Raw genomic sequence first — 22,685 nt, 5'->3', positions numbered from 1 at the left:
CAAATAGACATCTCTGTGATGTAGGTGTGCTACCAGGTGTTTATTAGAGGCTGTTGTTGGCCACAGCCTACGCTGTAGCTAGGCTACACACCGCACCTTATAAGAACAACTTGAACCAGCCAGGCATATCTCCCCCCTCGGTGGTTCCCCTCACATCTCCACAACTCCTCAGGTGGTGGAACATTTTTCCATATTCATCTTGAACATCCAAATCACACAAAATGAATAAAGTTGCCTACAACATTAACTTTAAATGCATCCTTATTTGTAACAGAACAGCATTTGAACACGTTATAGCCTACTATTTTATAACATTCAATATCATATATAATATATTTTTATAACATAATGCATTTAAGTTACCTGTGGGCAATAAAAAAGCAATCAATCAATGTTATCAATGAAAGCAAAAGTAAGCATGACTTGCACTTTCTTTTTGTTCTTGACAGTTTTAGAGGAGGAGCTACTTCCGCAAGTGCGGAACATTTCAGAAACTAGCATTTCAACACCAGAGTGCAGATTCTTTATTTTCGTGACTTATTTTCTTCGCTTAACGGCAGACAATATAAACCTACAATGTCCAAACAAGTGGCTGTAGTTACAGGGGCAAATAAGGGCATCGGACTGGCAATTGTTAAAGGGCTGTGCAAGGCAGGTTTCAAAGGAGATATTCTCCTCACTGCACGGAATGAGAAACTGGGACAAGAGGCTATTGCTGGACTGCAAGCGGAGGGGTGCAAAAACGTAAACTTCCATCAACTTGATGTTTGTGACCAAGGAAGCTCTCTAAAACTCAAGAAGTTCCTGGAGGAGAAGTACGGCGGCCTGGATGTTCTTATCAACAACGCGGGAATTGCTTTCAAAAGTTAGTTTTGAATGTTCTGTTTTTCAACGCAGACCTGCGTAAATCTTTAAGCCTTAAATGCTCTGTCAAAAAAAAAAAAGTGTCAAAGAACAATTAAAACATTCTATATTATATTATATTATATTATATTATATTATATTATATTATATTATATTATATTATATTATATTATATTATATTATAGGTCTACTAGGCTACTCTCTCTAAAAAAGTATTGCATTACTTATTACTAATTACTTTCTAAATCCCATATCAACACAATTCCATACTGACCAATACAAGGATAGACATGAAACTGCTCTTTTAATTCTTTCAACATAAATAAAATTGGATACATTTTTCTTGAACTGACCAAAGTGTGTAAAGGGAGAAGGTTACATTAAAACATACATTTAAACATCAGACATTACATTTATCTGTTAAATCCACTATTGTTTTATATAGAATTGTTCTAAACAATAGCCTATTTATTGAAATTACATCGAAATAACTGTAATTAAATTACAGAAAATTTAAGAGTAATCCCTTACTTTACTTTTAAGGGAAAAGTAAGTAGCCTTATTAGTAATGCATTACACCCGACACTGATTATATTATATTATATTATATTATATTATATTATATTATATTATATTATATTATATTATATTATATTATATTATGATCGGTCCATACAGCATTCTGCTAAAATCTCACACCATCCTGTTAATTTAGGGCACATTCACACAGAAATCGTTGTTGTTGTTGTTTTTTTAAGGTGTTTTGCATTCCACAGTGCCGCTTTTTAATATATTTTTTATGTAAACGTGCATTTCAAAATGTAAAAAAAAAATGCATCTCTAGACCCTTGCTTTTTTTTTCATCTGACGTTTTTTGTTTGTTTGGTTTTTTGTTGTTGCAAAAACACATTCTGCATCCATTTACATCCATTTGAAATTATCTTCTTTTATCTAGATTCAGCAACAGAGCCATTTGGAGAACAGGCTGAAGTGACCATGCGCACCAACTTCTGGGGAACACTGTGGGTGTGTCATGCTCTTCTGCCGATACTTCGACCCAATGCTCGCGTGGTCAATGTGTCCAGCTTTGTTAGCAAGAAATCCCTTGACCAGTGCAATCCTGAACTACAGGCAAAGTGTGTGAATCGATTTTTATAATAAGTGATAAGGTAAAGGAAACAGCAAATCAAGTATTTTTTGTTTTATGTTTACCTTTGGACAGATTCAGAAATAAAGATTTGTCAGAGGAGGAGTTGTGCCTGCTGATGGGAGAGTTTGTTCATGCTGCACAGACAGGGGATCATACGGCTCAGGGCTGGCCAAACACTGCCTATGGTACCACCAAGGTAACAAACATCCCTATTTGTCCCTGGCTGCATCCGAAATCGGAAAAAAAAGGCTGCCTCCTTAGGCAGCATACAGAGGTAGAAAGGTAACAAGGCATGTCCGAATCCAATGATCATGTTATGATCCTGTCTAATGAGATACCTTCATCTGATTGATTTCCTTTGCTGCCTATGATATCCCACAATCCTGCACATTCCATTCCATGACAGTTGAGCTAAAAAATCAAAATAGTATCTGAAAGTTGCAGTTGGTGGTCAGTTTGTGTATAAATGTATGTTTTTGACCAACTTTTTTGGCATTTAGTGAGAAATTAGTATTGTAGTAATATATATATATATATATATATATATATATATATATATATATATATATATATATATATATATATATATTCACTTAGTTATAACCAAAGCTCCCTTTATTTTGTTGTAGATAATAAACCGTTATGCTGCCTTAGAATTCTGTCCGAAATCATTTTTTTGTGGTCCCTTCATGTGCAAACGCAGCCTGCAAAGTCATTTGCTGATAGGGCAGTGCCAGCAAGGCAACAATTCAGCTGCCTAAGCTTTCGGATGCAGCCCCTAACATACCCAAAAGCCTGATTTGCTAGGTTGTGTATTTTAACAATAAACAGGCCCAGACAAAAATCTGCCAGAAAAGGAATTGTTTTTGCTTTCTGTCTCTTTTTTAGATTGGTGTGACTGTGCTATCAAAGATCCAGGCTCGAGTTCTCAGCGAGACGAGGCCAGGTGATGGTATCCTCCTGAATGCTTGCTGTCCAGGATGGGTGCGGACTGACATGGCTGGACAAAATGCTACCAAGAGTCCAGAGGAAGGAGCAGAAACTCCTGTGTATCTGGTCATGCTGCCTGAAGGAGCCAAAGAGCCGCATGGACAGCTAGTGTGGGACAAGACTGTACAGGAATGGTAGAGTGAAAAAAACAGGCGTCATCAGTTCATTCCATCTAAAAAATAATGTCATGATTACATCTGACTTTTCCAAAATATACTGACATGTTGACATTATGAGAGGCATACTGTAAAATGTTACTACTACTACTACTGTACATGAAATTACATTCTCTGACATGTAGTTGGCACAGTTTTCTTGAAAGTGAATTGTATGGTTTATGAGTTCTCCATATCAGATGTTCAGTATCTTTTCAGTTTATTGGGTCATTTTGTTTATCTCACTAAGATAAATAGAAGATAAACAGATTTTGGCCTCAAATCATTTTTCCACAGAACAGATTTGACTATCTGCACAGACTGAAATCTCTGTATACATTCCTATTTTATGAAGCTAAATGAATATTTAGTTTGCCAAAATATTTGTCAACTTGTGATCTTGAATTGTAAGTAACAATTAAAATGATTGGTTGTCTGCTTGACTGCATTCACATTCTTCATGCGCAAAGGTTACATGCACTGACGTCATGTGCTGGTTTTAGGGTACTTGAAGCATTCTTTAGAGAAATATTAACTGTATTATACAAGATTGACTTTTGTGCCCTGCAATTCATACACAATCATACCCGCCTTATCACTCACTATTACATGAAGTAGAACAACCCTGATATTATGCAAACTTTTATTGGCTCAGACTCTGCTTTTGAGAAAACAAAGCCATCGTAAAACAATCCAACTTATAAACTGGTCATATGTGGCGATATCTTAACCTCATTGGCCAACAGAAAGCTGTTTTCATTGGAGAGGATTAATTATATCTCTGCCAGCTTTGTTAGCGGATTAAAAGTGATAAAACACTGTAATCAACTTCCCACCCTCAGTTAAATAAACAGGAAACCATCTTGTTTGGATCATGATCACAATATTACAACACTGATGTCAAGCAAAAGCAAGAATGTCTTATTCCATTCACTACTTTTGGTTTTAAATAAATAGATAAATGTTGCCTTATGTATTTACTTTGTCACACCCTGTAACTGGATAGCAGGCTAGACGAGCACTTATAAAACAGTTCTGAATCGTAGGGAAAGTCTAGTAGATGTGTAGCCAGTAGAGGACGCCAAAGATTTACATTGAGTAAATGAATTAATATGAGGGCTGGAAAAGCCTGCAACACACTTCCTTGCCAGTCGAATAATTATACTGAAAACTCAGATTGCCAAAATACCTTTCATCAACAAAAATCGAATCACTTTAGATGGCTTTTCCAAAATATATGAGTATTCATTTTCTATTCATTTGTCAAAAGTGCAAGTACCACTAATTTATCTTCACCCCAGCTGTGTCACTAGATGGCAGCATAGGACACAAATCTAAAGAATTTATTCTAGTCCTAACAAATCGACTCATTTATTGCCTCTCTTCTGTGGTATTCACATGGTTGTATATTTGTATTAATTTGAATTAAAGTATACTGTTACCATGTTTAAAGTCTATTTAGCTTTTTTTTATTAATTCTGTTTTTTATCTATTATTATTTACGTTGTTACTGTAATCAGGAGCATGTTTGTGAGCTTTTGAGGCCAATGAGACCCATGGATAGATCACGGATAAATGTATATATATATATATATATATATATATATATATATATTCTAACCTCTAAATAAAACCTGTAGCTGTAGTTTGCCTTTTTTTTGCCAAATAATTTTGTCAGAAAAAAAAACTTAACCAAGTTTAGTGTTTTGTTCTGCTCTTATATTTAATTTTTTTAAAAACAATATAAAACATTTTTCTCATATTTTAATGATTTAATCAAACTTGCATGGTCATTAAAACAAAAATTCCCTCCGCACATCACTTTTGGCCACTACTGTAGAGTTTATTATTTTTTCACCTTACAAACAAGATAATTCCTTGTAGTTAACTGTTATTCTATTATATTTTTAGTAAAGATCATTAAATAAAATGCTGTGTACAAACATACCAGCGTATTATATACAGCATATAAACATACCACTTTTAATTCACTTCCTTTATAAAATCGAACAACAAAAGCATTGCCAGCTCTGAAGCCACAACAAAATAGCTGGCAGGAAATTGCCTTTCCTGAACACCTGTAACAAATATGGAGACGGGGAAAAACAGCTCAACATACATTAAACAACATTGAAGGGTGATCACAATTATAAAGCAATAAAGTTACACAAACAGCTCTGGCTCTAAAAAAACTTAATTTTACTACATTTTAGCAACATTGCTTAGTTTTGGAGCTAATGATATTAAAGCAGTGTTTTAAAAGGATTAATTAAAAAAAAAAAAAAAATTAGTTATAAAATAATGAAAAAATAATTTGCAAGCACATATTTAAAAACAAAGATGTTTTTTTTTTTCCGCTACCAACAGCATAACTAGGCATAAATGGAGTCCAGGCACAACGAGTTAAAGCAATGCTTATTGTTGACCTGGAAGTACAGAATCTTCTGAAAACAGAGCTGAGAGAAATATCATTTATTCATTATTCGGTCTGTACAGTAAACACATGTCCAACAGTTTTCATCTGAACATTTTTATTCAGATGTTTCTGAAAAAAAAAGAGACAGGTGTTTTAATGTGAAATAAAACTATTTAAAACCTACTCCTGAACTGTGGTGAAAATGTTCAGTCACAAGGCATCTTTAGGCATGTTCAGGCATCTTTATATCAAACAACGAATATGTCCACTTCTATGACAACATACAGCATGTAGAATGTTATTCAAAACATAAATGTACAGTAAAAAACAAAACAAGCAACACTACAATATATAGTGGAGACAAGTAAAACATAAAGGACAAGTTGACAAAAAAAAGAAAGAAAAAAAAAGAACAGGAATAAAATAGTTCCCCTCAGAAATTACTGGGCCTCAAGATCAGGACCAAACGGAAACGACACTTTCAGCAACACTTGCAGGTCTTCACAATCATATTTGACAGCTGTTCTACCTGAGAAAAGTTACATTGAGCATTATTACATTTCAGTTGAGCACTGATGAAAGTGATAAAAATCAATTCTGACCTTATGTAGTCGCCCCACATAGTAAAGGATGGTCAGTGGCTCTAGAACCTGAGGAACGCAGCAGGGTTGAGCAGATGCACCAGGATTATGATGCCTATACAGTGCAAGAACCTGTAGGCAAACAAAATCAGACCATATCAGACACATCACTTCTAAACGGTCCAGTTATGAAACATCTGTTTGTCCTGATTGGTTGGTACCTGCGAGTACTTGTTTTCTGAAGTCCAGACGTAAGAGCAAGAGCCAGTGCAATAGTTGGCATTGTAACCAGAAGGTTCATGTATCCACTTCCAGCCCAGGTCTTTGCGGAAGTCAATGTACAGGCTCCTCACACAGCAGCCCTCAGACTTGCTGCATTAAGCATGAAGGTGACACACTGTGAGGCTTTTGATATAATACATAAACATTATATATATATAAAAGGAATGTCATTTTTCTTTCATGCTGAATCATAAAAGGCTCACTCGGTACAAACGGCATCAGTTTGCCGTTTTCGGCGAGATTTTGATAGGCTGTGGCCGTCAGCAGGAAGAGACATTACCAAAATGTGGGGCTTTGGCTCTTGTTCTGCTAAGGGGCCTTTGTCACCTCTTGGTGATAAAGATAAACCTGCATACACAAATAGCAATATTAGCTTGTCCTTTTAAACTTCAAGACATACAGGATTTGAATTTTAACTCACAAACCTGCTATTTTGAATTGAAAATCCTCAGTTTTACAATTACAGGCCACCTTCAACTGAAATCCTTGCTCCGCCTCTATGGATCACATTTTAGAGAAAGTTTCATTTGTCATGCATACATTTCATTTAATGTAATAAAAACACTTCTAATTTAAAAATAAACAATGTCAACATCAAACTTAAATAGAAAAAATCTATCAAATAAAAATGTAACTGCAAAATGAACTACACCAGAAAGGGTAACACAGGTTTAGAATGTGACAGGTTTGCAAATTTGGTTTGTAGCAGTGTTAATTTCAGGTTATTTATGTACTAATCGAATATATATTAAAAATTTGGATTAGCTTTTATTTTTATGATCAGTTCTAATTTTATTTTTTTAATTTTATTTTTAGTTTAAGTTTCAGTAATTTTGTTATGTGCTTTTGTCATTTTTAATACATTTTTGTTTTATATAGTATATTTCTATTTAGCTTTAATTTGTTTTTATTTAAGTTGTTTTGTTTATTTGTATCTACCAAGGCAACACTTCTAATATTTGTTTTATATAAAGTAAATATTAAGTTTTTCCATCTAATATTTATATTTTTATATTTCAGCTTTATTTCAATTGCCAATTATTTTTAAATTTTAGTTTTAGTTCATTACCAACACCACTTTGTAGTTATTAAATAACTTAATTCAAATAAATTCAAGTGTTTGCATATATCTTAACTCATATGCAGTTAATTCAATTGGAAAGTCACAATTTTGTTTGTGTGAAGGGGTGTGGGGGGGGGGGGGGGGGGTATCACAAATCACATGGTAACAAGTTTGTGTGCAAAATGTGAGACAGCTTACTTATAGTTATTAAATTTAGTAAATTAAAAAGATTTGTTTTTAAAACGTTTTTTAGACTAGGCTATTTTAGTTTGGGGGGGGGGGGGGGGGGGGGGTATGGGTAGTAGACTGCCAAGATTGATACAGTCAAGAGGGTCTTTTGATGTGTTTTGCTAAATGAGCTACTTTTCATGCCATGTTAATGTTATGATGTTAGATAATAGTTTCTGCCAAACACATGGCATTTATAGCTCTAAAATACAGCAAAGTGTACTGTAGCTTGTGGCAGGGAGCACTGATTCTCACCCGTGTTCTGCAGCCAGTCCTTTAAGGTCGACGTCACATCAAACGACACCCACTTGCCAGCCATTTGATTGGAAATGAAGCGTGAATTCAGGTAGCGAGCCTTATCCATAGTGTCCTGGTACAGCTCTAACCTCTGCTCTGAATTAGGCATGTTAGGCTCCTTGATGCGCAAACGGAGCTCCGCCTGGGAGAGCATGGGGTTCGAACCCAATTTGTGCTTTATGTCTGTGATGTTGAACCATATCAACCTTTCTGGGTTATCCTTCACTGGTGATTAGACAGACAGCAAAACTGATTGGAAATATGTCTAGAAATAAGCATGTATGTTTTATATTTTTCAAGACATTGTATGAATGGAGTGCTAAAAGAAAAGTAGAGAACAAAGGATGCGTTTTATGAGAATGACAACAGGGCTCCATATGTACCAATACAATAGCCATCCTGTACAACTGATATGTTGGTACTTTATAAAAGTAATCAGTTTACAAAATGCAATCAAAAGGTAATACTTCAATGATGACTCAAATTAATCATAATCATCTGAATAAACTCATACAAATACAATATATAGAATAATAGATCAAGGGATTTTGGAGCTGAGTGATACTTTTATGTTTTAATCTAAAAATAAAATAAACATATCACTGACCACAAATAAATAAATATATATAATGTTTGTGAAAAGCATGGGAAACCTCAAAACGAGTGACTGTTAGCATTGTCTTTGCAGCCAACACTAAAACATCCCCAAACCAGTGATGTCATATGGTAGTCCAAATATGGATTTAAGAGACAATAATAGATCAAGGGATGATTGGATCTGAGTGATACTGTAGTTTACCAAGAAACATTAAATCCAGGATCTGAGTCACTTCATTAGCATTCTCTTAGCAGCCTTCCTTCCTGTTTGTGGTCAGATCATTTGCACACACCCTCAGCTCTCTGAGGAAATTGGCAGGCACATAGCATCTTAGGCTCTAACACTAAGAAAGGCAATGTAATAATCATTCAATAATCAACAGGCTAGACAATAGAGAAAGGACAGACCCACTCACTCAGTTTCATTGTGAACTTGTGCACCTCTTTAGCATAGTATCCCTCCTCATTAGGATCTTCTATAGGCTGGTGTACAGGATCTGCCGCCTGCTCCTGGTTTAGCTCGACAGTGCTGTTATACACTGAGATCAGTTCTGCTGGGATGTTTTCTAACTCCTTTTCCTCATCTACTTCTGGTTCCTTAGGCAGTCGTAGCTTGCTCAGTATTTGCCCTCTAATGGCTTCAATGCGCTTTCTCTTTATCAGTTCCAGGTCTAAAGGATTGCATGTTGACAATGCTTTGGTATAGTGCACAAATCCCAACAGGCATTGCAATACTAGAAATAAGCTCTCCGCTCTCATGGTCAGTGTTGCTGGAATTTATCTTCAGTCTTTGAGTGTGGCAATGGATGGTTACAGGATGGTTAAAGGGTCTCGAGCACTTCTAGATATAATGCTGTCGTCACTTTAGCATTGCTACAGCATGAGCTGGTGTTGTCTTCTTCACTTCAAACCCAACGGCCTGAATCAGAAACCAAACATTACTGAGATGTGGATGCTGGCACAACACACAATGGATCTGAAAAAAAAAAAAAAAAAACTCACCAACGAAGTCAGAGGTCCAATGAACGTACGCAATAGATGTCCTCACAAGCCACCATGCTTAATTTACAATACATAGTTTCCACTCGATGACCTCAACGGTTTCTTGTGTCCCGCTCAACAGAAAAAAACAAATACACGTATTTGAGCTTCAAAGTAATATCAGTTATTTTCGCATGCCATCCTCTTGTTCTGAACAGTTTGCTCTCAACTCAAGGAATGACAAAAGAGGAAAAGGAAGCAGCACAGTTTAACCAAATGACACAACACTTCCTTTTCAGCACAGTAGTTTCCCCTGAAGATTTACCCCGCACTGTGGACAATATGTGAGGCAAAGTGTTTAGTTCAACTCATGATGGCATTCACATGCCTGGAGTCAGCTGGCTATTGCTATCCACTCAACAGAGAATTAAACATTTAGAATGAAACAAGATGTTATGAATTCTTTCCTTAATTAAACAAGAATTCAGGAAAGAATCCTTAACAACCTACTTCTTAGGCCTGTTCACACCAAGAGCGAGAACTATAAAATACCTATAACAATAACTATCAGCATCTGCACCAAAGCACGATAACTTTATATTTATTAAGTGTGCAGTGCAGTTATGACATCTGCCAATTTATATGCTCAAGCTTTTAAAAGTAGGGTGGATTCTGATTCAAAGTCCAATTGCTGAAAAAAAAATTCTGAAGGTGATTCCAATGAAATCATTCCTCTATGTCATTATTGATATAGCTGTGGTGTGGACAGCTATATTCTAGCAGTATTCTACAACGATAAGAACGATAACTATAAAAATAATAACCATCTTAGCGTCTACACCAATGCATTAAAACTTTGTTTAAAATTGCATGCTGCGTCTGCTGCGCGGGGATTCTGATAGGTGGTCATTGTTTTTATCATTCAACAGCTGGGAAAATAATTATTCTGAAAGTGAATCCATTCCAGCGATATAGTTCCTCTGTGTCATTGTTATAGTTGTAGAGTGAGCTTTCATATTTTCATAGAATTAGAATGATTATTATTTTTATTTATTTTATTTGTGAGAACAGGATATAGTAGTCGGGTTGGACATCACACAAAAAAGCAAATCACAGTCAGCCATTTATTACGTGAACAAACGTGTTATACTAATGGGGGTAACCAGGATAAGGTGATCTCAAAATGGTCACCTTAGGTCAGGTGATCTCAAAATGGTCACCTTAGGTCAGGTGATCTCAAAATGGCGGCCCCCATGGCGACCCTCTCCATTGCAAAATCGAATAACAAATATTATGTCATTTTTAACACAATTTGGCCAAACAAAGGCGCTCGCCAGTGCAAACGTTCTGGAAAACTTCACGCTGAACTGCGATTGGTCCATGACAATTACGTAAAAGGTAGCTGTGCTCTGGGGCTTTACCTTCTTTCATGTGGAAATTCCAGTGTTGTGCTAAACTTTGATGGCAGTTATCGTGGCCTTTAGGCCACCGATAGCTTATCTCATGTGTGAGTATACATGATTTTAAATACATTTTTCCAAAGTATCCAATCATTTTTAATGAGTAAGAACAAATGAGTGGACTTTTAAATAGGTCAGCTGGGTATGTTAAGGGAACAGTTAAATCGCACAACACAGAAAGTATGCTAGCACAGCAGTTTATCTGTTGAAATATCTTCCACAGCTTGTGTTTACAGAATGCAGACGCAATTCCCACAGAGGGTATCCTACTTTCAAACTTGAGAACTCTTCGAAGAAAGCAGACAGATTTTAACAGCGAATTAGCAGAGCCACCAAATGATGACAACTGCACACTCCTCAACGTAAAAAAAACAACCCTCCCCCAGCTCTCTTTTTGTCTAAATAAAGAAACAGATTTTAGAGAGGAACTGATGACCTTCAGTATAAGCAGGACATGAAACAGTGCATTAAAAATACTTCTAACAGCCAATGTTTCCATTTCCGAAACAGGATGGTGTCAACCATTTTTTTTTTTATTAATTGTTTCCATGCCCATTCAGAGAACAAAGTTGTGTTTTTGAAAACCTTGAGTTGTAAAGTTTTAAACTTCCTCAATATTACATGAAACATACAGTATCACAAAAATTAGCTGTGATCTAACTTGCTCTTTTGTCTTTTTTAGTCTCACAAAAACAGTTAGAAACTCCACACAGGAAATGAGCAAAATGTGACAGAGTTGTATCTCACTATCTACAATACACAGATCCTGCTACAAAAAGCCTGTTACATAAAGATAAAAAACAAACAAACTAGAAATTGAATTGCATCAAAACAAAATACAATTCTATAAAACATACAAAGTGTACAAAAAATGTAGAAAATTGTAATAAAAAAAGTGTTGTTATAGATCCAAACCACAAAAACACACTATCAATCTGTAGACGTAAATCCATCCCTGCCATTTTACTCAACTCATTGTATTACATACTTAACTATTCACCTTTACATTCACACATAGCATTATGTTAAAAACTCCTGTCCAATATAACAAAATATTTTACCTTCTATTCACTCCTCATATCTCTGATCTGAAATGTGTGTCAGTCCACAGTCCATTCTCAGCTCTCCACACCATATCTGTCAAAGTGGCGTAGAATAACGCACAGCTCTAGTTCAACTGTGCCCATGCCAACCGTGTGGAGTCTATATCGGTCTGCGCCACTGTAAATGAGATCTGGCGAGCGCAGTTGTGGTCCTCCTCCGACAAACATCTCGGCAAGTTGATCCTGCAAGGATCCCAGCGGTCGCCATGTAGCGCATTGCAGGCGATGCTGTCCTGGGCTTGATGGTACGTGGATATAACCATAACCATACAGCTGGCATCGCCCAAAAGAGTCCTGATGCCACACTTGGAGGTGAAGCTTTGGCCATCCTAGAAGTAGAAAACACATCCTATATATCATGTTTAAGTGGCACTAAAACATAATACAAATTAAAGGTTGATTAATCGGCACCGATGGTCGAATAATCGGCACTGATAGCCGATTGCTGGAACAATCAGTTATAGGCAAAAATCCGATAGTCTTTCTGAATTGCGTCCATTGTTAGAGTGGCTGAGAAGGGTGCGCTGCCATTATACAGTACGAGAGCGGCCTCTAGAGGTGGAATAACTGACACCTCGTGCTGTTTGTTTTGACACGTGAGACAGACGTGAGCAGGACACTTCAAGGATTTAAAACATTGACAATGAAACGGCGTACACAGTAAACTACAGCACATGCTTTCATATCATTATAAAGAAATTAATTTGTTGACTAGATGCTGCATTAGTGGAGAACAGCAGTATGTTTGCCATTGAGATTTCAGAGGACGCTAACATTAGTAGTACATCAAGTAGTTAAAATAATGTGACAAAAACACACGACGACCCAAATGTTTGATGTCATGATAGTAACCATCTATTTGCCTTAGTTTATATCCAGCTGTTCACTTTTATGCATTCGTTAGCCAGAGAATTTGCATATTTAATGCTAGTGACGTGAAAAAGCTAATTGATATGTTCATGGAGCCGACAGAAACATAAACAAATCAGAAACGCTGAACTTCAAACTCATCTTTGCCACTTTGTTCATTCTTGAAGTTAATTTTTGCATGTTTGTTTGGTAATTAAACTGTTTTGGACCGCAGCTTGAATTGAACGAGACGTATCCGGAGTGCGATATCTGTCAGTTGTCCTAGCCGCTACGCTTCTCGTCCGGTGTGCGACCTCCATATTTTGTCATTTTGATTAGATAATCGCCAAGTGTTCTAAAATAGAAGCAAATAAAGTGTGAGAGTATCCACCTTATTCCTGACAAGCTTACTGCGTTTTGAATTATGGGCGGCACTTCCGGTTTGGGGAACTTCCATTCAAAAAGACTGAAACGAATCATTTCAAATCATAAGGTTGCCCTAAAAATAAACCTGATCCGTCAGTTTGACTTAACGAGCAATCAGTTTTCTTTCATGTTTTATCTAAGAATAACATGAGGATAACGTAACACTTGGTATTTTAACGTGACATGTTATAACAAGAATATCCATAGTAAGAGCTCTGCATTCTTTTTCTCATGATTATTTTCTTTTTTCCTTTTGAATTCCGCTGTAATAGTATGACAAAGGTCAACACATACTGCACATTTGTGGTCTGTTCTCCCGATTTAATTTACGATGTATACCATTAATAATTCACTGGAATCCTCTCCAAATCCTCACGTCTCTTTCCAGGTTTGGTTTCACAGGTAAATACAATTTATTATCTGTCAAAATGACTGAAATCACTTTAAAATAGTATCACGTAATGCTGAAGTAAAACACTTTTTTATTAAGGCAACGTATGTTACATAATACAGATTACCACAGTGATATTTAACCGACCGATTTAGCTGTGGAAAGATGCTTTTGAGATTATTCATGGTCTGTTGAAAGTTACCTTATTGATGCTTTTACACTTTTAAATGTCCTTTTAATGTTCAATGGTTGAAGGGTGAGTAGAATAATGTAATGTCATCGTAAAAGGTTTAAAAATCTATTATTGCGTCCATAGAGCTTAGTCTTTCACTGATTGTTTACATCTTAACGGAAGTTACACCCACAATTCGCGCAAAGCGTCATGGGGCGCAGGAATACTATGGATACATAAATGTGTGTAATTTCAATCCTATGGCCTTTGTTAGAGTGTTAATTTCAACTTTTAGTAATACATTTTCAAATTTTAAAGTCTGTTAAACAGTTAGGCCTAAACATTCATGCACCTGTTACACATTAGTTAACGCACATTGAAATAACATTAATTATCAATGGATAATAAATATGTATACTTTTATTCCATTTAAAAAGTATGGTATATGGTTCAGTATTGTTTTTTTGTTTTGGTTTTCTGGTTAATAAAGTTTAGCACTATTTTAGTTTTCATTCAGTAAATCTTTACTGTTTGAAAAAAAAAATCATTTTTAAATTTCATTTAAAACTATCAGTTGATTAATCGGTTATCGGCCAGTGCAGTCCAACCAAGTTATTGGTATCGGTAAAATCTACTATAGGTCGACCTCTAATACAAATACCTTGTAGGCCCTTAGTAGTGTAGTGCAAATCAATGGGATGGCTCCAGTATGCCATGTCCCCTGTTTGAGGCATGTCCACTTGAGTTTGACCTTCCTTCAGACCAGCAAGAAGCCTCCATGCTCCTCCTGAATGGCACACAGTGAAAACATTTTTGTAATTTATAATTTATATAAAGTTTGCCACATCAAATAAGCATTAAGACAATCTTTATACCTTTAAAAAATGTAAGGAAACCACAATAATGGTCTATAAGACCAGTGTTTTTTGGTACAGCTAGTGTAAAACGTTACTTCAGTTTTTAATACAGTATAAAATAGTAAACAATAAAACAAAAGACACCTGTGTGTACACCCCATTTGCAGAAGAGGCTGTTCTCTGGGAAACCCGTGGCCCCAATGATCTGCCCAATTATATGCAATTCTGCCATAAGAGTCCTGAAATTACATTATACAGTATGTTGGTTATCACATGCATCTGTTCAAATTGTCATATAACCAATTTCATACACTGCATTAGCCTATTCCACTATTATATTTGGTTTTAGATTTATATATTTTCTGTTTAATTATTTTTATTTTCTCCAACATATACTCACTATTTCTGTTTACATATTTGTGCTATGTTATCTGAAAGTTGTTATAGTTGTAGAGTGAACTTTCATATTTTCATAGAATTAGAATGATTATTAATTTTTTTTTTACTGTGCTTTGTTATCTATATTAATCTCGGCTATTAATACACTTTTAGACCGTAACAGGTTGTTTAGGTGCACCAAAACAGGTTTATATAATAAGTTTTCATTTTTAGTTAAGTCTTGCTACAGATTTCTATCCATCTTGTAACTAGGGTAAATTAAAACTAGCCGAACAGCTAACGTAAGCTAAATAGCGACCTGACTATCTACGCTCCTTTCCCGGTTTCACAGCGCCATAAACAAAGCAGAATAGTTATAATTAGCACGCGTACCACGATTTATACAATCACCCCAATCATTCATTGATCAGCAAAGCTGGTAAGATTGTAAAACGAGCATTAATATGAATCCAGTAAGCGTGTGTTCACTGTTTACAGCGCCTTCAGGCTTGATTTCCTTAGCAACCATAGACTGTAAAAAAGCAACCCACTTCCTCATTTTCTGTCTTTTGATTTGACAAGGTTAGTTACTGCCATCTTGCGGCATGCATGAGCTTGCGTTACATTGCAAGCAAAGAGGAGGAGAGACTGTATTGTTACCGTTGCACTTCAATGACAGATGTGTTATTCTCTTTCTACATCACCAGTATGTCCTAATAGATCGTATGTAGCCAACTACTATAGCCTACGCTTATCGCTTATCTTTTAAAAACTGAATCATCGCTCCTTCCTGTTGTGTATTGATGTGACGTAATCGACGTCATCACGTACATAGTGGAGATAATAGGTTGTTTGAGATGCGCCTTGCCTCGCCTGAATTGTAGTCGAGAGTAGGCGGCTGCAGTGAGAGGAGGAGTGAAAAAAGTGCAGGCAAGCCGGACAGATCGCTCTTTTCGCAGTGGATCTGACACCTGTGAGATCAAAGGCGGATATCGCGGGATTCACACTCGTGCACGGTGTTGCTAATAAACTGGATGTATTTTAAGTTTTGTTGCTTGAATATGAAAATAAATATAATGAACAAGACACTCAAAGTACTTATTTAATTCCATTTTAAATAGGCCTATATGTTTATGAATCATTTTTTTTCTTTACAGATATGTGTTTTTATTTTTAATAAAAAAAAAAAATTACATCAAATAGATTGCACTGTCTGAGAGTTTGGGGATATCCACACATAATCTATACACATAAAACATGATATCAGAGTTTTAAAATCAAACATTTTAAAAGAGAACAATACATCACGGTTGTTTAAACCAATGAGCATTAAGCTGTGCCGTCAGCAAGTCGTTTCCCATCATGCTTTTGATCAGCGCAGTCGGTGGAGAGCAACTGCGCGCGACTGCAGAATCCGACACGTGCGCCTTGCGGTCGCGAGACTTTTTTGACTCACGTCAGCATGACATCAGAGCAAGGCGGACCGCACTCGGACACATTTCTAACCGGCATGCATCTCGCGCTGATCACCGGTAATCGGTTCTGCGCAGATTTTGCTCATCTCAAACAAGCCTAAGGATGGATGGAAGTGTCTGTGTGGTTCGATCCGAAATAACTATAAAGTATATAACACTTCCCTTATCAAAAAAATATTTCATAAGTCTATTTATCCTCTATAGCCGGTGTATTGGTTTGTTTGTTTTTTGTTGCGATATTATGTCACATTTAAACAGTATTTAATTTTTAACATGCCTTCATCGGTTGCTTTTGCTCCTTTTCAAATTGCCTTTACTTTTCGAGTGTTAGTATGATAATCTAAACAAATAGTGAAATACATAATTTTTGAAAGCAGAAACCATTTTATTAATTGTCTGAAAATTATTCAATGGTGTGTGTAATAGGATACATAAAATATATATGAAAGCTCCACTGAAGTTCTATTCAACAATTGAATAGAACTTGCATGATTTGCTACATCATAACTGTGTATTTGTCTAAATTAAAATAGGCCTAAACTTCTGTATACTTAAGAAGTAATGCATTCTATATGCATGTAGCTCACTGATATTTGAGACAAGGGAAAAAAGTACTTTTGAAAAGTGACAAACAAAAAATCGACACTACATTCATTTGAATTGGATATCTTCATAAGCACGGGTTTCATCTATCATACCATGAAAAGGAACAGGTTTTTTATTTAACTACTTTTTATAGAAATTTAAATTTACTCACTTAGTAACTTGACATTTGTCAACTCCGTCTGACACATGAAAATATGTTTTTTTGTGTGTGTGTTTGATCAATTCAACAACACTGTAAAGTCTTTAAGTGTGTAGAAATGGTGTGCCTTAGCAAGATTACGTTCCTCGAAATTTCTTACCATGTGGACTGGGCAGATGGCGTCCTAAAGACTGTCTTCTGGTACGGACTGGACGATCATCTGCACCAGCAAACTCCAGCAGCAGCGATCCCGGGTACGTTAGAACAATACCTGGATCACCGTCAGCTGCCATCTTCATTGCCACACCTCTTATCTTCCACCCTTCCAGAGCTTTTTCACATCATGCCTGTCAAGCCTGAGCTTCTTCAAGTCATGCCTGCCCAGCCTGAGCTTCATGCCACACCTGAGCCTTAGTCTCCGGCCAAGATGGCCAGTGCCAAGCCTGAGAATCCGTATCCAGCCAAGATGGTCGCCACCACACCTGAGCCCTCGTCTCCGGCCACGCCTGAGAATCTGTCACCGGCAAAGATTGCCGCCGCCTTGCCGCCCGAGCCCTCAGCGGAGATGGTCGCCACTGCGCCTGAGTCGGTTCCTGAGCCTGAATTCCGACCCAACCTCCCTCTCCCGCCTCCTCTCATTATCCAGCCACCATCCTCATCTCATCTGCCTCCTGTCAGCCCCATCACTCGCCCTCTAGACGCCAGTGGAATGGTGGGCTTGCTGAGGGGCTTCCGGTCCTCAGCACCATCTTGGACAGTGGATGCCTGCGATCCGACTCCAGCCTCAGAGTCCAGGATTCCACATTGGCCCATCAGTCCACTAGCTCACCCTTGGCTCCTACCTCCATCTCCGCCATGGCCCATCAGTTCACCAGTTCCCTCCCCAGTTCCCTAACCCTCCACCCCACCCCCAAAGCCCACGAGGGGGGCAAAACAAGACAGGACTATGAGACTAACTAGACTGAGACAGATAACTATAGGGACACAAATAACCTTTACAGGCAAAAGCGCAACAGGACTAAAACTCTTGACAAGATACTCACAGACTCTGACAAATGTTTGACAAGAATTAACACTCAGGTAACAATCACAATGAACCGACAAAAGACAGCAGATACAAGAGGATTAAATAGGGAACACTAATGACGAGGACAAGTGAAACTGACTAGACAATAATCACAAGACGAGGATAACAAGGGGGCGGGGTAACGAGACGAGACAACACAAGCACATGGTCCAAATAACAGACCATGCGCTTGTACATAAAACATGGGTCTGCCATGATCCTGCCACAAGACCAGTGAAATCAAAGACAAGATGGCAGAATCATGACAGAACCCCCACCTTAAGGAGCGGCTTCCAGACGCTCCTCAAGGGGAAACTAAACACAAGACTAGACAGACTGTGACATAGATAAACACCAACAAAACATGGAAAACACTAACAATGGCAAACAGGAATAAAAAATAACAGCGTTCGGGTGAAAAATCAAAAACAACATACAAGGCAAAGGAGGTGGAGGAAACACAGAGTTCATGGGGGGAGGTCCAGGGTGGATGGGAGGACTGGGGGTCTTGGGTCCACGGGAGGAGGGCTGAGGACGAGAATTCCGGGCAGGCTTGGACGGGGACACATGAGTAGAGGTCTTGGGAGAAACAGTCCGGGGTTTAATGGTGACAGGGGAAACAGACCGGGGACAAGTGGAGACAGGAACGAACGGTGAAACAGTCCGGGGACTAGTGGAGACAGGGACAAACGGGGAAACAGTCCGGGGGCTAGTGGAAACAGGGACAGATGGGGAAACAGTCCGGGGGCTGGTGGAGACAGGGACGAACGGGGAAACAGACCGGGAATTAGCAGCAACAGATTCTGACGAGGACACAGAGGATGCGGAACCGGGACTCCTGACGTGAGACATAGCAGGCAAAGGGGCAGGACAGGGTGCAGCAATAACAGTGGCAGGCTCGGGTGCAGCGCTCACAGTGATAGGATCAGGTGCAGCGCTCACAGAGACAGGCTTGGGAGCTGAGGACAAGGCAGGACAGACAGGGGGTTCAAGAATAGCGACGAGACGAGACAGGTAATCGGAAAGGGTCTTGGCCGCAATGATGACGGGCATCTCCTGACGAGCTGAAACTGCTCGCAGAACCTCCTTAGCGGCTAGATCGGCCGCAACTCTCTCAGCGGGCTCTGGGACAGCGCTTGCTGAGGCGGGCTCTGGGACAGCGCTTGCTGAGGCGGGCTCTGGGACAGCGCTTGCTGAGGCGGGCTCTGGGACAGCGCTTGCTGAGGCGGCCTCTAGGGTGGCGCTTGCTGGAGCGGGCTCATGGACGGCGCTTGCTGGAGCGGGCTCATGGACGGCGCTTGCTGGAGCGGGCTCATGGACGGCGCTTGCTGGAGCGGGCTCATGGACGGCGCTTGCTGGAGCGGGCTCATGGACGGCGCTTGCTGGAGCGGGCTCATGGACGGCGCTTGCTGGAGCGGGCTCATGGGAAGACAGAGACGGAGGACAAGAGGGTCCCTTCCTCCTCCTCTTCCTTCTGGGACGCGGAGCTGATGTCACAGCTGGACTGGAGATTGGCAGGAGAAGCGCAGCAGGGTCCATGACTGGAAGTGGGAGGGCTGTCTCAGGCAGGGAAGACTCCGTCGCTGAAGACTCCGAAGCGGACTCCCAGGAAATCCGTCTCCCTCGTTTTCCACGGAGACTTGCGGGTGTGGATGAAACCTCGGGAGTCGTGAGGGAGCCAGCCTGGTCCCCAAGCGTCGCGACGCCTATAACACGACCCTCCGGGATCACTGACAGCTTGGGTGATGGTGACGACAAGGTGGAACCCCGCGACTCCCTCCGTGACAAACAATCCACCATCTCACCAAACGGGCAGCAGACCAGCTTCTCCCGTTCAGCCAGGGGTGGAGGATCGTTGAGACCCGCAATGTAGCGGTTGAGGAGGATATCAGGTAGGAAAAGCCTCCTCTCGTTTGCAACCTGGGCGTACTCCCTCAGGGACCGGTCTCCCTGGGGAGGAATTGGCAGCTTGCCATTACTTGCATCAGAAATAGTCCTCCGAAATGGTCGCCACTGCGCCTGAGTCGGTTCCTGAGCCTGAATTCCGACCCAACCTCCCTCTCCCGCCTCCTCTCATTATCCAGCCACCATCCTCATCTCATCTGCCTCCTGTCAGCCCCATCACTCGCCCTCTAGACGCCAGTGGAATGGTGGGCTTGCTGAGGGGCTTCCGGTCCTCAGCACCATCTTGGACAGTGGATGCCTGCGATCCGACTCCAGCCTCAGAGTCCAGGATTCCACATTGGCCCATCAGTCCACTAGCTCACCCTTGGCTCCTACCTCCATCTCCGCCATGGCCCATCAGTTCACCAGTTCCACCAGTTCCACCAGGCTCCCACCAGGCTCCCTTGCAACATTGTGCAAGGTCATCCGGGTTATGCTCAACAAAAGAGGACATACTGTCTGCTGGGTTCCTTGTTGGTCGGTTCATTCTGTTATGAGGATGAGGAAGGATGAACCCAATAGCAGACAGTAGTCAAGGCAACACGATTTATTAAACAAATAACAGGGAAAACAAAGCCCACGAGGGGGCAAAACAAGACAGGACTATGAGACTAACTAGACTGAGACAGATAACTATAGGGACACAAATAACCTTTACAGGCAAAAGCGCAACAGGACTAAAACTCTTGACAAGATACTCACAGACTCTGACAAATGTTTGACAAGGATTAACACTCAGGTAACAATCACAATGAACCGACAAAAGACAGCAGATACAAGAGGATTAAATAGGGAACACTAATGACGAGGACAGGTGAAACTGACTAGACAATAATCACAAGACGAGGATAACAAGGGGGCGGGGTAACGAGACGAGACAACACAAGCACATGGTCCAAATAACAGACCATGCGCTTGTACATAAAACATGGGTCTGCCATGATCCTGCCACAAGACCAGTGAAATCAAAGACAAGATGGCAGAATCATGACAATCAGTGCCCAGCTTCTCACATATATCCATACATCCTTTTCCAAAGATGGTCATACACTTATAGATAGTTTTGGGTGAAGGTCTTGTACCATGTGACTTCTCAGAATAGAATTGACATTCAGGGTCTTTTTACAGAAGGTTTTGCAGCTTTCAAAGTCACCTAGACAGAGTCCTTTTAGAGGACTCATACAATAAATGATTGTGTATTCTTCTAAGGCTAAATTACTTGTTTTCTGAATAATAAAATCTTCAACACTCCCTCCATCGGCTCCACCATGGGTCACGAGTATTCCCGCTAAATACACCTCCCTTCTGCCTGGACCCTCTTCTTCTCCCTGTAATCTGCTTGCCTTCTCCAGCCCTTCGCCCTCAACAGTCTGGTCCAGAGGACTTTCTGGTGGGGTGTCTATTTTATTTAGCCGTCTATTCTGCATAGCTCTGGACCTTTTCTTTGCTTTCCTCCAATACTTTCTGCAGTGCCTCTTTGCTCTTGGTCCTAATTCTCCTACTTGTTTTAATTTTTTCCTTCTACCCTTCCATCTCTATCTCTCCTTTTCTAACTGATCTCTTCTGCTTTCTGGGTCAGTAGCCGCGTTTCCATTACCCTTCAAATTGCGCAAATTGAAAAAATGCCCAATGGAAACATGTCAATTTCACAAAACCTCCCAGGTAACACTTTATAATAACTGCATGCTATTAATCATTTGTTAAGCATGAGTAAACAGCAAAACTACAATGGAAACAGTTTTTGTACATTTACAGTCACCTGACATAGAGGACGCGGTATGTTTGGACAGAATACGAGACAGGAATACTGGATTCTAAACCTCAAAGAAATGCCACAATCAAGACCTCGAAGCAGATATGGGGTAGAAACACCCAGAAACATCTCATATGTGCTACTCACAGTAAGGGTCTTTCCTTGCCATTAATAATTGGATAACACACATACACATAATAATGATGGCCAGTCCAGTGGCTGGGATATACATAAACCTGCCATGATTTTTGGAATGACTTATCGCGAGAGGAAAAAATGAAGTTTTAGTCGCATAACACCGGTTAATGGAAACGCGTTAACAGAGTTGCGTTATTTCACAATAGTTTTTTGTCGACATTTAGATCGACATTAAATCTGTAATGGAAACGCGCCTACTGTTAATTCTTTCTCTCCTTTTTATCTGGAACTCAGTTTCTTTTTCTTTGCTCCTCCACGGACAGT

General features: G+C 39.4%; 3 protein-coding genes across 3 annotated transcripts; 1 reads left to right on the top strand and 2 right to left on the bottom strand.

Annotated features, from left to right (window-relative positions):
- Positions 1–485: 485 nt before the first annotated feature.
- On the top strand, positions 486–3,602 carry cbr1l (carbonyl reductase 1-like). The gene is made up of 4 exons (XM_056262950.1): positions 486–865; positions 1,820–2,000; positions 2,087–2,210; positions 2,903–3,602. The coding sequence occupies exons 1-4, from the start codon at positions 577–579 to the stop codon at positions 3,140–3,142; spliced, it is 834 nt and encodes a 277-aa protein (XP_056118925.1). The 5' UTR covers positions 486–576; the 3' UTR covers positions 3,143–3,602.
- Positions 3,603–5,967: 2,365 nt separating this feature from the next.
- On the bottom strand, positions 5,968–9,505 carry tgfb1b (transforming growth factor, beta 1b). The gene is made up of 7 exons (XM_056262949.1): positions 9,040–9,505; positions 7,985–8,251; positions 6,864–6,935; positions 6,642–6,786; positions 6,378–6,528; positions 6,178–6,288; positions 5,968–6,104 (listed from the first exon to the last, which is right to left on the bottom strand). The coding sequence occupies exons 1-7, from the start codon at positions 9,380–9,382 to the stop codon at positions 6,057–6,059; spliced, it is 1,137 nt and encodes a 378-aa protein (XP_056118924.1). The 5' UTR covers positions 9,383–9,505; the 3' UTR covers positions 5,968–6,056.
- A 2,515-nt stretch (positions 9,506–12,020) lies between these two features.
- Positions 12,021–15,772, bottom strand: b9d2 (B9 domain containing 2). The gene is made up of 4 exons (XM_056263091.1): positions 15,634–15,772; positions 15,007–15,101; positions 14,667–14,792; positions 12,021–12,496 (listed from the first exon to the last, which is right to left on the bottom strand). Exons 2-4 carry the CDS (start codon positions 15,092–15,094, stop codon positions 12,183–12,185), a joined length of 528 nt encoding a protein of 175 aa, XP_056119066.1. The 5' UTR covers positions 15,095–15,101; positions 15,634–15,772; the 3' UTR covers positions 12,021–12,182.
- Positions 15,773–22,685: the final 6,913 nt, after the last annotated feature.

The sequence above is a fragment of the Rhinichthys klamathensis genome, unplaced genomic scaffold (assembly GCF_029890125.1).
Source record: "Rhinichthys klamathensis goyatoka isolate OS25496 unplaced genomic scaffold, OSU_Roscu_1.1 h1tg000197l_1, whole genome shotgun sequence".
Taxonomy (NCBI): domain Eukaryota; kingdom Metazoa; phylum Chordata; class Actinopteri; order Cypriniformes; family Leuciscidae; genus Rhinichthys; species Rhinichthys klamathensis.
This window is presented reverse-complemented; position numbering and strand designations above follow the sequence as displayed.